Source organism: Squalius cephalus (assembly GCF_949319135.1).
Source record: "Squalius cephalus genome assembly, chromosome: 9".
In the NCBI taxonomy this organism is placed as follows: domain Eukaryota; kingdom Metazoa; phylum Chordata; class Actinopteri; order Cypriniformes; family Leuciscidae; genus Squalius; species Squalius cephalus.
Window position 1 is genome coordinate 45173056 of NC_137130.1, and position 16084 is coordinate 45189139.

General features: G+C 44.1%; 1 protein-coding gene across 9 annotated transcripts in view; it reads left to right on the top strand.

Annotated features, from left to right (window-relative positions):
• The window catches only part of LOC307165013 (glutathione hydrolase 1 proenzyme-like), a 34252-nt gene continuing 18168 nt past the window's right edge, over positions 1-16084 (top strand). For 2 of the 9 annotated variants that reach the window (XM_079882263.1, XM_079882265.1), the window contains exons 1-8: positions 1-241; positions 3369-3499; positions 6787-6876; positions 7043-7235; positions 7446-7606; positions 8264-8413; positions 9061-9197; positions 15394-15584. In XM_079882263.1, the coding sequence (XP_079738389.1) occupies positions 3373-3499; positions 6787-6876; positions 7043-7235; positions 7446-7606; positions 8264-8413; positions 9061-9197; positions 15394-15584 (1049 nt within the window). In that variant the 5' untranslated portion in view covers positions 1-241; positions 3369-3372. Of the gene's footprint in view, positions 242-411; positions 475-3100; positions 3236-3368; positions 3500-6786; positions 6877-7042; positions 7236-7445; positions 7607-8263; positions 8414-9060; positions 9198-15393; positions 15585-16084 lie in introns of those variants that run through there. The other 7 variants (XM_079882260.1, XM_079882261.1, XM_079882264.1 and 4 more) reach the window with 7 other exon arrangements.

A 16084-nucleotide genomic window follows, 5' to 3' on the forward strand; every position in this document is an offset into this window, starting at 1 on the left:
AGATGGACTAATGAAAATGGTATGCACAACAGGCTAGGTTTACCAGTTTGAAATAAAGCTCAACAGATCTGTGAAGGCAATGTTTGCAGGTTTGCAGACACGAACAGGAAACAGCTAGACAGGAAGCAGCGGTCCAGCGGGTACCATGTGATTACTCAACCGTCTGTTTCTCTGACAATTATTACATCAAATCTGCTGGGCCTACACAACGGCTCTCCTTTCAACTCCTCCTCGGACTACGGTAATATTGTATTTTTATTTAATGCATTGAAATTGATAGAGCGAAAGAAAGTTCCATTTTTTTTAATCTTTGCTATTTTTTCCAGTGAAAGTGTTAATTTGAGAGAATCTGTCTTTTTGTATGGCATACCAGCCTTGTAATTCTAAAACCAAACTGTTATTATTTTACAGTTTCTTTAAACTGGTGGACAGGGGCTATTCAATAATGGGTTGTCTCACAAGCAAGTCAAGAAGGTGATGAAGCATGTACTCATTAATCACTCTTTATTAACTGGTCAGGTTCCTTTGGCCCTCAAGTTAGCTGCCATCACACCAGTCCTTAAAAAGACTGGTTGTGATGTTGAGGATTTGTCTAACTATAGGCCTATTGCCCATCTACCTTTTCTGGCTGAGGTCCTGGAACGAGTTATAGTTGGCCAGCTACAGCAATACCTGTCCATCAACAATCTCCTAGAGCCATTTCAGTCTGGATCAGGTCATAGTCCTGAGACTGCTCTCGTCCGGGTCACAAATGATCTTCTCATTTCTGCTTATATGGGTGCCTGTAGTGTCTTAGACAACATTGCTGCTTTTGACACAATATCTCATGCTGTCCTTCTTGAAAGACTGTCTGTATGGTTAGGAATCTCTGGTACTGCTAACATCCTATCTCACTAATTGATTCCAGTTTGTGTCTTTGGGGAAAAACAAATCTGTACCAACACTAGTTCAGCAGGGTGTCCCATAAGGGTCTGTGCTTGGTCCCATCTTATTTAGCATTTATATGTTGCCTTTGGTGACATCATTCGTAAGTCTGGGTTAGGGTTTCATTGCTATGCTGACGATATGTAGATCTACAGTATATCAGCATGCACCCTAATCCAAACCTTGCAGTTACAGCTCTTACCACCTGCTTGGATGAGATAAAAGCCTGGATGCATGACAATTTTCTTAAGCTCAACAAGAATTTCTATTTGTCGGTACGCCAACGGCTCTACTTAAACTTAACAGTTCAAATTTGTTTACTAGCAATGACTTTGTTACTCCGTCCTCTCAAGTGTGCAATCTTGGCGTTATCTTTGACCCAGAACTGATGTTTGATGCCCATATTAAAATGGTATCAAAAACTGCATTTTTCCATCTTAGAAATCTCGCTAGATTACGACCGTTTCCATCGCTGCCAGATGCAGAAAGACTTATTCACGGTCATATCATATTGCGAGCGCTGTCTGTTTCTATAGTTGTGACCTTTCCTATTATCTCCCACTCATTTGCAACTTTAAGAAACTGGTTAACCAGTCTAAACCAGTCTTCTTCTGTTTTTAACATGCCTAAAGTAAATGAGTGCAGCTGCCAGATGTAATCGATTAGGTGTGCTGTTACACTGAGGTAGTTTTGGTTACTTACTGATGTCCAGTGGTCTCCTGTAAGTGCAATAAAAGTACATTCTGCCAACTGCCTCACTTTCGTAGTTTTTTCAACGTCGTACAGTTCATGCATTCTTTTAACAATAGTTCCCCTCGAAGGTAGCTTGTATAATGGGTCGCCTGTGGCGATCTGAATGATGTCCTGAAGCCCCCAGTCCTGTACTATGTTGATGGTCCTGCAATCTGTGGCGATCCATTTAGTAATTGCACTAGTTAACTTTGCTGTTGACGTTTTGTTGACAGGCTTACCCCGGCTGCACTCCGCCAGTGTCGTTTGACGAGCACGCTTGTTGACCCTGTCTCGGCAGCATCTTTGCTAACATCAGCAAAAATGTGTTTCGCCCGAAGATGGCACCTCAAACTCGGGGGCGGGGTAGTAGTTATCAGTCAAATTAATTTTTATTTTGTTTATATAGTTTTTCTTTTTTACCCAACAAACATAAGGATACTGATAAACACAAGGCACATGCATTTTTAATTCTTGCGTAGCCTACTCAATCTATGGCAAATTTTTGTGAAGGAAGACAAGCATGTGAAGTTTATCCTGTACTGTTACAGATTATACTGTACAATTCAATACAATAGTTGCTGAGTCTGTGATCTGAACACTTTACCTCAGAGCGTCCGAATGCATTGAGAATATCACCTGAAAATCCGATAACATCTGCAATTTTCATTCAAGCAGCTGATTTCTGTAAATAAATGTAAAATTAAATGTAGGCTATATTGCAGCACAGGGTGAAATCATTTAGGATGATTTGAGACAAATATAATGTAAATTTAATATAAAACTATGTAAATGGTGCTTTGTGTCGCGGCAGGATTTTGAACACGGTCCTGAGCCGTTGCTGTGCGCCGCCGGTGTGTGTACACTCATACAGAATGTGTTCGAATTTTAAAGACGTGGCGCTGCGCTTCTCGTCCGGTGTGCGACCACCTCTAAGATGCTGTTTTCTTTGAAGCCGAAGAACTCTGTTCTTATTACTGGCGAGCTTACTTATTTTCGGGTGTGGACAGAGTGTTTCACTCTAGCTGCGCGGACGAGCGCTGCGTCGTCTTCTTATTTGACAGGTGTCCGCGGATGCGATACTGCCACTTGAGAGGTCAACAAGGTAGGCCTACTGGCGCTGTAGTATTTACGTGTCATGTTATCATAAGAGTCCTATTCATTTTAAACATTGTGGTTATCGCCAATACCGGTATATTGTCACACTCTAAATTAACACGATGTCGATATTTCATGCTTTGAATATCACGATTATCGTCAACAGCGGTATATTGCGACACCCCTAATATATATATATATATATATATATATATATATATATATATGAATATTTGCCAGTTCATAACATAAGGAAGAGATAAGTGCATGGCAGCCTACAAAATAAATAAAATGATTTCTGTTTGTGTGATAAATAAATTTCTCATTTCTCAAACTCTGGTGGTTTCAGATGCTTGTTCGTCACATTTCTGATTGCAGTGGTTTTGATAGTACTCATAGTTACACTCCATAAGAGACCCTCTGAAGAGTGCTATGCTAAAGCAGCAGTGGCAGCGGATGCCAAAGTTTGCTCTACCATCGGGAGGTACGATTACAAAGAGTCACATTTATGTTTCTGGGAAAGATTCCATGCGTTAGCGTTGAGACTTTTGCAACTCCAGAGTCTACATTGCTAATATGGAGTGATTGAATTAACACAGAGCTCTTTGTGTTTGCAGGGACATGTTGAAGCGTAACGGTTCAGCAGTCGATGCTGCCATTGCTGCTCTGCTGTGTGTGAGTGTGATTAATCCCCACAGCATGGGCATCGGAGGAGGCGGGGTTTTCACCATATACAACCCATCAACAGGTACATGGGCTTTGAGATACTTAAACCAGACAATGGCAACAGTTCAAGGAACAAACAAACAAACAAACAAACAAAACTTTGCCATTCAGAAGATACATTTCAATCAAAACAACTTATGGTGCATTATTAAAGAAGTAGTTTCCCTAGAGCAGCGTGAGGTCAAGTGCCTTCAGAAACAATTCCTGCCACACTCTTACTTGGGCACAAATGTGCAATTTTTATATTAGCAAACCATACCTTGACCAGGTGTTAATGTGTTTCATCCAACAGGTTTCTAGATCAACATCTTTTCAAGATCTGGAACAACATTTCTTATATTTTTTATATTAATAAATGTTGGGCCAATAAATCGCATATTTAATAATTCATTTTAATTAATAAATTGTCATTTTAACCCCCCCCCCCAAAAAAAAAAAAATCACTATTAGATTTTTCCCCAAAATCGTGCAGCCCTAATGCATGTACATAATTAAAGAGTCGCGCTTCACTTTGATCCCCGCAGCACATTTATTTATTTAATTATCAAATGCAGTAAATTATATTCAACATAGAAGATATGTTTGACGTGACAGTTTCATCCTTAAATTACATCTACTTTAATACAATATATTGTTGGTACCAAGATTCTTTCACGCCAGTTAATCAATACGTAGATTTGCATGGAAGCCTCTTGTGCCATTACGGTCTAGTGGTAGAACTTTTGTTAAGCATGTCAGAGAGGTTCTGGGTTCTTATCCACAATTGCATAGTTTTTTTTTCCCATTAAAACCAAAGATGTTCATCTGTAATTGTATGTCAAGAGTGTGGACACGTTTGTATGCATTTGATTTGTGATTTCACCGGAACGAATAAAGAGTCATCGTGATGGCATTAAGCAAATGAGGCGCTCGTCTGTGAAGTGCAAAAGTGCCAAGTTGCCTTCTGCCACTGATAACTGCAGCAACAAACACTCACATGATTAAAAAACCACACATTCCAGCGCCAGATCGCCTCTTATATAACTAACGAACTAAATGAATGCTCTGCTAGTCAGCTGTAGATGTTTCATTTGAATTAAGTACATCCATGCCACAAAATGTTTAAAAAAGTGGTAGGGACAATATCGACCCTGGCAAAAAGTGGTGGGGACATGTCCCACTCGCGAATTAAGCCTATGTGTAACCGGATCTACTCAACCCTCTCCCAGCGGGCATTCAAGCTGTGGTCTCCGACATGGGAGTCAGGAACTCTAACAAGGAGGCTAAAGACCACAGCCACTAGCATCAGTCGCTAGAGCGCCTCTTGAGATCAGGGGAGTGAGGTTTACAAGCAGTTGGTTACTGTAATAAATCTTTAACAGCCATTATGGCGACAAACTGACAAACTGTCTTTATAATGTTACAAATAACACCGATCACCATAATGACGACTACAAACTTTATTATTTTCAATAAAACATCTAAATCCCTGTTAATTCTCAACAAGTACATTTGTACATGTATGAAAGAAATAATATCAAACTGGTTTGTAAACTTGTAAAACAGTGTGACTGGAAGTCAGTTGTAGTTCTTGTGTTTCTGCTCGTCTCTTTTTTTCTGTTCTTGTCCTTCACTGATTCTAATTATCAGGAGTTCATCAGTGTCTGAATTCACTCACTTCTTTTCATTCACTCTGTCAAGTAGACTGTATTGAGAACTAATGTAGGGAATAGTGAATGAGGGTATAGGGTGGGATTTGGAACACAGCCTCTGAGTGTCGATTTTGAGCACTGTTAATTCACAGTATATTCCTGTAGGCTATTTTCTCAAAAATGAAAAATATTACCCAGAATGCATTGTTTTATACGGTATATTACTGTTTAAATGGAAAATGGTATGATACTGTCAGATTTTTTACAGCAAGGCTTTACAGTATACATCACAGATATACACTCACCTAAAGGATTATTAGGAACACCTGTTCAATTTCTCATTAATGCAATTATCTAATCAACCAATCACATGGCAGTTGCTTCAATGCATTTAGGGGTGTGGTCCTGGTCAAGACAATCTCCTGAACTCCAAACTGAAAGTCAGAATGGGAAAGAAAGGTGATTTAAGCAATTTTGAGCGTGGGATGGTTGTTGGTGCCAGACGGGCCGGTCTGAGTATTTCACAATCTGCTCAGTTACTGGGATTTTCACGCACAACCATTTCTAGGGTTTACAAAGAATGGTGTGAAAAGGGAAAAACATCCAGTATGCGGCAGTCCTGTGGGCGAAAATGCCTTGTTGATGCTAGAGGTCAGAGGAGAATGGGCCGACTGATTCAAGCTGATAGAAGAGCAACTTTGACTGAAATAACCACTCGTTACAACCGAGGTATGCAGCAAAGCATTTGTGAAGCCACAACACGCACAACCTTGAGGCGGATGGGCTACAACAGCAGAAGACCCCACCGGGTACCACTCATCTCCACTACAAATAGGAAAAAGAGGCTACAATTTGCATGAGCTCACCAAAATTGGACAGTTGAAGACTGGAAAAATGTTGCCTGGTCTGATGAGTCTCGATTTCTGTTGAGACATTCAGATGGTAGAGTCAGAATTTGGCGTAAACAGAATGAGAACATGGATCCATCATGCCTTGTTGCCACTGTGCAGGCTGGTGGTGGTGGTGTAATGGTGTGGGGGATGTTTTCTTGGCACACTTTAGGCCCCTTAGTGCCAATTGGGCATCGTTTAAATGCCACGGCCTACCTGAGCATTGTTTCTGACCATGTCCATCCCTTTATGACCACCATGTACCCATCCTCTGATGGCTACTTCCAGCAGGATAATGCACCATGTCACAAAGCTCGAATCATTTCAAATTGGTTTCTTGAACATGACAATGAGTTCACTGTACTAAAATGGCCCCCACAGTCACCAGATCTCAACCCAATAGAGCATATTTGGGATGTGGTGGAACGGGAGCTTCGTGCCCTGGATGTGCATCCCACAAATCTCCATCAACTGCAAGATGCTATCCTATCAATATGGGCCAACATTTCTAAAGAATGCTTTCAGCACCTTGTTGAATCAATGCCATGTAGAATTAAGGCAGTTCTGAAGGCGAAAGGGGGTCAAACACAGTATTAGTATGGTGTTCCTAATAATCCTTTAGGTGAGTGTATGTTGGCTTTCTTAAAGCTGCACCAACAGCTTGCTATTAAAGATCACAAGTTAGATTCTTAAATTCTTCAGTGTCCTCTTTGGCCAATCACTGCAACCTCTTGACTACTGAGACACATTTTTTGTGTTAAACAAAAAGTGTATTTTTTCATCTTCAGGAAAGGTGGAGACAATTAATGCAAGAGAAACTGCTCCAATGAGTGCTTCAGAGAACATGTTTGGCAATGACCCCAAGAAAGCAATACCAGGTAAACCACCATAAATCTTTATATCCCCAAATTCAGCCTCCATGATGACTAAATGCAGCACAGATTCAGTAGAAGCACATTGGTCCACACATTAAAGCAGCTCTGATGATTTCTTGCCAGTTTGGCCATTGAATGATGTGACCACTCCTCTGTTTTGTGTGAATAGCAGGGTTGTTTATAGCTGTGCCAGGAGAACTGCGTGGTTATGCGCTGGCACACCAAAGACACGGGAGACTGAAATGGAAGGAGCTGTTTGAGCCCAGTATAAAGCTGGCATCAGAGGGCTTTCGGATTGGCAAGGCATTGGCTTATGCCATCAATGAGACTAGTGGAACAATTCTGAAAGATAAAACATTGTGGTGAGAATGTGTCATTTGTAAACTAGCAAAAAACTAGGATATTTTTTAAAAATTTAAAAAACATACTTTGTCAGTGGAAATTATTCTACAAGACAGATCTAACACTATTATAATACTATATGTCTCTATTTACACCAGGGTCTCTAACGCATCTGCCTTTTAAATGTGATGGCATCATCTGATTTCTGCACTTCTGTCTCTTCTTTCCAGTGAAGTGTTTTGTGACTCAAATAATAACACCTTGAAGGAAAATGACATTATAAGTTTTCCTAAACTAGCTCTCACCTTTAAGAAGATAGCAGAAGAAGGACCAGATGCCTTTTATGATGGATCATTGACTCAGACTATAGTGGAAGATATTAATACTGCAGGTTATTTCATGCTTAAATTTGACTCATATCTAAAGGATCTTGTGACTTAATATTATCAAAGTATGCAAATCTGTCTCAATCTTTTGTGTAAACACTTTACAGTACGGTGCACTAATATGCATTGAATCTTTTGTGTAAACACTTTACAGTATGGTGCACTAATATGCATTGATTCATGCTTAACTGCACAGGTAATCATGAGAATGAATGTATTTTTTTATGTTAACTTTTTTTTTTATGCCTTTCACTATTTTGTATTCCTATGTGTTCTTTATTTGTTTTGTGCCCTTTGCAATTTTATCTGTCTATTTTATTGTGTAAAGTGCCTTGAGAAGCTACTTTATTTATAAAATAAAGTTTATTATTATTTTTATGATTACTGCATCTGCAACTAAAAATTTATTTTACATTATTAGTTAATACTATGTTGCTAAGGAATTAATACATGATGACACATTTAATTAATAGCATTCATATAGTACCTAATCTATTAATCAGATAGACTCTTTATTAGTTGTTGTGCAATAATCTTTAATGAATGGTTTAGTTCTTCATGAGTCAAACATTAACTCCTCTATACATTAGTTAAGCATGAACGAATGCTTATTAGTGCACCCATTTTTTAAAGTGTTACCATTTTTGTTTCTCATAACACAGGAGGGATTATAACACGCGAGGACCTGAAGAATTATCAACCAGTGCTGAATGAGTATGCATTAAACTTTACTGTGGGGAAATACATATTTCATGCTCCTGATGCTCCATTTGGTGGACCCGTACTCGCTCTGATCCTCAACATACTCAAAGGTGTGTGTGTGTGTGTGTGTGTGTGTGTGTGTGTGTGTGTGTGTGTGTGTGTGTGTGTGGATTACAGTTAGGGAGTGCTAAGGCCAGCACTCTCTAATTACTCCAAATAATTTCCATATTAAGACAGCCATCACTTCATTCAGGACCGGCCCATGGCATAGGTGACCAGTATGGTTGGGGTTAGGATTAAGGGTGGGGTGAGGTTATGATTACCCAATCAGTTAGCGGCCTCAATGAGTTAGGGTTGGTAATAATCTGGCAGGCAGATCAAATTCAGCCATATGAGGAACCTTATGAAGCACAGGAGTTGATGACATACTGTATGTGAGAAACTACAGTATACCTTCTCTAAATGACCAACACAACATGTCCTGTTAGCTTTATATTAATGTAGGTCTATTCAAATTACCTTGTGTTTGTTCTGTAAAACAGGCTGTTCATGCCACCATCTTTTGCTCAACCATGAGTTACTCCAGACATTCACCATTAATATGTTGAGATCCTATCAAAAACTCTGAAAAGCAACAATTGTAAAGGACCAAAAGACTTGTACAGTGTGAAACATAGGTTTAGTAATCTCTCTGTCTTGAATCTAAGTCTTTAATTCTTTTAATTTTCAGTTCAAATAATTAAGCATTTCATTTCAGGCTACAACATCTCAAGCAGCAGTGTGTCCACAATACAGAACAAGACTTTGACCTATCATCGTATGATAGAGGCCTTCCGCTTCGCTGATGCCCAAAAGAGTAAACTGGGAGACCCACTTCATGAAAACATGATTGAGGTGAACTCAACTCAACTCTAATATACTTATATATTCCTTGGGCCTATACTGGATAGTTTTAGAGCAGGGGTGGGGAATGCTGGTCCTGCAGAGTTTAGTTCCACCCCTAATCAAACACACCTGAACAAGCTAATCAATGTCTTCAGGATAACTAAGGCTACAGGCAGGTGAGTTCCCTTTCAAGGGAACTCGTGTTGCGTCGAGTTTGACGCTATGGGAACGCTTTGCGTGATGACGTCTTGAAGCACATGTAAAATCAGTCCAATGGTGTAGCGGAACGTCAGAGGCGGGTGACGTCACATACCAGGAAGCTATAAAAGCCGGCCTGAAACAGAAAACGAAAGCTTTCTGAGTCTTCAGTTGCGCTCTGTGTTGAAATCTGTCTTTGTTATTTGGTGTTGTCTGTCTATATATATATATATTCAGTATGGCGAGCAAGCAGCAGTTTAGAGTGTGTGTCCATCCCTGCCCGCGTTATTTAACGGGAGGTGATACTCACACTCTTTGTGTTGTTTGTTTGGGAGAGGAGCATGCCCGGTCAGCACTCGAGGGTGGTGACTGTGTGCATTGCTGTGCGCTTCCATTGCGTACGCTCCGATCCCGCTTGGCTCGGTTCAATCCCGACCACGTTCCCCAGGGCTCGGGTCCCGCCGCGGCTGAGGCTCGGCGGCGATCTCAGACCTGGGGTTCGCAAATGGATCTGTCAGTGGATGTTGAGACGGGCTCTGCCTTATCTCAGCCTCTTTCTGACAGATCCAGTGCCTCTCATCAGGGTGTGGAAGCACGCGCTGCGGTTTCTTCCCCCCCGATGGAGGCACCAGTACTGCAACTATCCAGCTCTGAGGAGTTGGATGTTGTGAGTATTGACGCTGAGTCTGAGGATTCGCCACCTCAGTCTCACGCGTTTGAGGAACTGCTCGATGTAATCACTAGAGCAGTTGACAGACTTTCTATTGAGTGGCCAGAGGATAGGCAGGACGTTCGTTCGAAAAGCAAGCTCGACGAACGCTTCCTGCCATCTCGTGCGCAGCCCCAGAGCAGGAGCCTTCCGTTTTTCCCCGATCTCCACACCGAGGTGTCGAGATCGTGGGGGAAACCAGTGTCATACAGAGTTTTTACACCACACACATCTCACTACTCTTCAATTTATAAATATAAAGAGTATGGTTATGGGGAGATGCCGAAGGTGGAGGAGACGCTTGCGAGCTATCTCTCTCCAGCAACGGCATCTTCCCTGAAGGCTCCTACACTTCCATCTAAGCCAGTTAAAATGACATCGTCCCTGGTTCATAAATCGTATGCAGCCGCTGGTCAAGCTGCAGCGTGTCTGCATACGATGTCCATTATGCAAGCCTATCAGGCTGAACTTTTGGGTGATTTAGAGGAGGGCGGGGGAATTGGTCCTGACACTGTGGCAGAACTACGCAGGGCCACAGATCTGTCTCTCAGGGCCACCAAGGAGACCGCTAAATCAATCGGGCGGTCTATGGCAGCCCTGGTGGCCACTGAGAGGCATCTGTGGCTCAATCTGAGCGATCTAAAAGATAAAGAGAAGCATGTTCTCTTGGATTCTCCGGTCTCCACTGTTGGTTTGTTTGGCGATGCAGTTAATAGTGCGGTAGCAAAATCAATAGAAGCTTCTAAACAAGCAGCTGCTCTCCAAAAACTTCTCCCCCGCCGTTCTTTCTTTGAGGCTGCTGAGCGGGAGCAGCCTCACTCCTCTAAGAAGAGCGCTGAGCACCGTGCCACTCAGAAACAGAGTGTGTCCTCCCGTGCTCCCCCACAAAAATCTCGGGGACACGGAGGGCGCTCTCAAACCCAGCAGCCCTCGAGGGGTAGAACGGATCTGCGGACCGTTATTACCGCCAAGAAGGCTGCTGGGAAGAAGTCCTGACGTCCGAGGGCTCAGGACAAATGAGGGTAGTCCCCCCCGAAGCAGAGCGGTCAACACCTCTTTTTACGGTGCCCGTCTCTCTTCGGTACCCTCAGGGGACCGTTCTGCCAACCCTGCCGCCTCCGGTGTTACAGGGCGCAGCGGTCTCCGGCGAGCACATATCTCAAGGACCACCCGGAAACGTAGTGGCCTCGGGATGCCCGCCCCCTCCGAGGAGGGTGTTAGAGCAGTCTGTTCGGTCGTTCCCTGCCGGTGCGCCGCTACAGGGCGACGAACTGACTACTCAACAACAACAAAATCCAGAAACCAGTCTCGAGAGGCTGGTATCTTTAGTAGAATCTCTGACAGCGTGGAAGCTACTGTCAAATGTTTCTCGTTGGGTCCTGCAGACCGTGGAAAAAGGGTATCAGATACAATTCAAGAAACGCCCACCTCGGTTTATGGGGGTCCTGCCCACAGTGGTGGGTCCCGAGCAGGTTCTGGTTATGGAACAGGAAGTAAACACTCTGTTAGAGAAAGGGGCCATAGAATATGTACCTCCCTCCAACAGGGAAACCGGGTTTTACAGCCGGTATTTCATAGTTCCGAAGAAGGACGGGGGATTGCGTCCCATTTTAGATCTTCGAGTTCTGAACGAGTCAGTCATGCAGCTCAAGTTCAAAATGTTAACATTGAGACAGATCGTGCCACAGATCAGGTCCGAGGACTGGTTTGTCACGATAGACCTCAAGGACGCATATTTCCATATTTCCATCCGTCCGTGTCATTGGAAGTTCCTGAGGTTTGTTTTCGGGGGCAAAGCATACCAATATCGAGTACTTCCATTCGGCCTAGCTTTATCACCCCGCACTTTCACCAAATGCATGGATGCAGCTCTGGCGCCCCTGCGCCTCCAGGGTATTCGCATCATGAACTACATCGACGATTGGTTGATTTTAGCTCAGTCGCATCAGTTGGCGGTTCAACATCGAGATGTTGTTCTCGCCCACATGAAAGAGTTGGGGTTACGGCTGAACGCCAAGAAGAGTGTGCTTTCTCCTCTCCAGAGGACCACTTTTCTAGGCGTAGTTTGGGATTCAGTGTCGATGCAGGCGCGCCTGTCACCGCCACGTATAGAGTCCATCCTTGCAGCTGTGAAAAGTGTAAAGCTAGGCCAGCTACTCACTGTCAAACAGTTTCAGAGACTGTTGGGTCTCATGGCAGCAGCTTCCAACGTGATACCTTTTGGACTGCTACACATGAGGCCCCTGCAGTGGTGGCTCAGGACCAGGGGGTTTTCCCCGAGGGGCAACCCATTTCGCACAATCAAGGTCACGCGGCGATGCTTACGTGCCCTGGTTATGTGGAAGAAACCTTGGTTCCTGTCCCAGGGCCCAGTGTTGGGAGCTCCTTGTCGTCGCAAACTGCTAACGACGGATGCTTCCCTCACGGGTTGGGGAGCGATCCTAGAGTGTCGCTCATCTCAAGGTCTGTGGGAAGACCATCATCATTCCTGGCATATCAATCGCCTAGAGATGTTAGCTGTCTTCCGGGCTCTGAGGAGCTTCATCACAGATCTCAGGGGGCACCATGTGTTAGTGCATACAGACAACACGTCGGTAGTCGCCTATATCAACCACCAAGGGGGTTTGCGCTCGCGCCCATTATCAAATCTGGCACGCCATATCCTCCTGTGGTCCCAGGGGAAGTTGCTGTCACTCAGGGCAGCCTACATCCCCGGGGTCCAGAATATAGGAGCAGACACTCTGTCGAGACAGGGGCCGAGGCCCGGGGAATGGAGGCTCCACCCCGAGGTGGTGGAGTTGATATGGAGGGAGTTTGGCCAAGCACAAGTGGATCTGTTTGCGTCTCGAGAGACGTCTCACTGTCCACTTTGGTTCTCCCTCACGCATCCAGCTCCTCTCGGACTGGATGCTATGGTACAGGCATGGCCGAGGCTACGCCTGTACGCCTTTCCCCCAGTTGCTCTGCTCCCGGGAGTTCTGGAGAGAGTTCGCAGGGACCGGATTTGCCTGCTTCTTATAGCCCCGCGGTGGCCGGGCAGAGTATGGTTTCCCGATCTTGTGTCCCTCCTCGACGGGCATCCTCTGGAGCTTCCTGTCAGGAGGGACCTTCTGTCCCAAGCAGGGGGTTCAATATTCCACCCCCGCCCAGAACTGTGGAACCTGTGGGCTTGGCCTCTGAGGGGGCCCAGCTCATAGAGTCAGGTCTCTCAACTGAGGTTGTTGAGACCATTCTGCAGTCCAGAGCTCCCTCCACGAGGAAACTTTATGCCCTGAAGTGGAGAGTGTTCACTTCTTGGTGTAGTGACCGTCGGTTGGACCCAGTTAACTGCCCAATTGGTACAGTGCTGGAGTTCCTGCAGGACCGGTTCACGGCAGGTCTGACCCCGTCCACTTTAAAGGTTTATGTGGCGGCCATAGGTGCTTACCACATTCCTTTGGGTGGAATGTCTGTGGGGAAAGACCCTTTAATATCTCGTTTCCTTCGTGGCACTTGGAGGCTGAGGCCTGCAGTTCGCTCTAGGGTGCCACCTTGGGATTTGTCCATTGCGCTACAAGGCTTATCCCTGGCCCCCTTTGAGCCCATTGAGGAGGTTCCTGAGAAGTTTCTAACCCTGAAAGCTCTTTTCCTTCTGGCTATTTCTTCTCTCAAGAGAATTGGGGATCTGCAAGCATTGTCGGTTGCTCCGTCATGCTTAGAGTTTGCACCGGGTATGGTTAAAGCTTTTCTACATCCGAGACCGGGTTATGTCCCCAAGGTCCCCACTAATGTGGTCAGACCTATTGTTCTGCAGGCCTTTTGTCCTCCTCCTTTTCAGAATGCGTACCAGGAGGCTAATAATTTGCTTTGCCCAGTTTGGGCGTTAGACGCCTATGTCCACAGAGCTGCCCTGTGGCGCAAAAGTGATCAGTTGTTTGTATGCTTTGGGTCCCCTAACAAAGGAGGTCCGGTGTCTAAGCAAAGGATGAGCAAGTGGGTGGTCGAGGCTATCTCACTTGCTTATGAGGCGGCTGGACAGCCTTCTCCTTTGGCTGTCCGGTCGCACTCTACGAGGAGTATGGCGGCCTCTAAGGCCCTTATTTCAGGAGTGTCGTTACAGGACGTTTGTGATGCGGCAGGCTGGTCCTCACCGCACACTTTCGTCAGGTTCTACTCTCTGGATCTAGACTCTGCTCCAGGGTCTCATGTTTTGTCTTCCTAGTGCTGCTCACCAGATTTCACACAGGACAGACATTTGTAGCTATGGAGGCGTTGGTATAGACGTTCCCATAGCGTCAAACTCGACGCAACGCGAGTTCCCTTGAAAGGGAACGCCTCGGTTACGACTGTAACCTCGGTTCCCTGAAGAGGGAACGAGCGTTGCGTCACCTTGCCATATCTCCTTCATGCCTGTCAGCACGACTTCAGACTTTAAGAAGCTTTCGTTTTCTGTTTCAGGCCGGCTTTTATAGCTTCCTGGTATGTGACGTCACCCGCCTCTGACGTTCCGCCACACCATTGGACTGATTTTACATGTGCTTCAAGACGTCATCACGCAAAGCGTTCCCATAGCGTCAAACTCGACGCAACGCTCGTTCCCTCTTCAGGGAACCGAGGTTACAGTTGTAACCGAGGCGTTTTTATTCATTCCCCATCCCTGTTTTAAAGGGAGAGTTCACCCAAAAATATCAATTCTGGGACTCCAAAGGGGCAAAATTAGGAAACTGGCTTGAGGTTGAATTCAAGGACCCTAGGTTGAATTTACTCCGAACCATCCCTTTAATTATACTTTTAAGTATATCTCGATCAAAGATTGAGTACAAGTTTAGGCCAAATAAACGTAGACTTTTCTGTCATTATAAGTCAAGTATACTTAAAGTTGGAGTAAGCGATCCGATTTTTGGATCGTTGTGCTGTTCTGTTGGCAACTAACAACCAACTCTTGTTTGTTATTACTATTGTGTACTCGACTCACATGCAGGGGATCGGGGTTCAAGGCTGACTTGAGCAGGGCTGTTAGGATTGGAGTCTGAGTTTTGTAGGCGGAGAATTAAAGAGAGGGGTGTGTTTGTTTGGGTTGATTTTATCAACATTGTCCAACAGCGTTTTTGAAATGAGGGTGGCTCAGATCAGATGTAAAAAAATCTCGGATCTTATGCAGATTTTTTGTGTTTACACGCATGCAAGTGCAAAAAAACATATAAAAAATTGTGCCCGTGTAAACGCAGCCAATATGCACTCTGAGCAGATTTAACACTTGGGATTTTGCTGTGTATATTTACGTATTGATATTTTGTCAATTTTGTTTCACACTCACAGATTGTCCAAAAAATGACCTCAGTGAGCTTTGCGGACCACATCAGGAGTAAGATTAAAGATGACATCAAACAAAAGAGCTATGATGAGCAGGAGGACCTTGATAATGCGCCTGATGACCATGGCACATCTCACCTGTCTATTATCGCAGAAGATGGGAGTGCAGTGGCAGTCACCAGCAGTATCAATAACTAGTAAGAGAAAAAAGAGACAACGAGATCAGTGTTTCTTAATCCTGGTCTTGACCCTATCACACCCAGTTTCAGTTACTGAAACATAAAATCACCTCTAACAATATGAACTTAACATTACTTAGACTTAACATTAGACTATTAGTCTTCTGTTTAGTAGACTAATTTGCATAATTACTGAGGGGGAACACTAATAGGTCCAATAACTAAACTCTCTACCAACTGGCTTTAATAATATCAGACATGTTGGAAGTTGGCAGAGAGTCAGAAGAGTCATTGGCTCTTGGGCAACTTTCAACATGTTTGATATTATCAGAGCCTTCATAGCCCAGAGGGAACAAATACCTCATGCACCTTTATATGGTGAGATTACGGTATGAGTTACACTTTGTCACGTTAGATACAAACAAAACCGAGGACTCAATTGCAGCCAAAACAAGAAGAACTTTAATAAAAAAACACAATAACAAAAATACCCACGAGGGGGAAAAATACAAGAAACT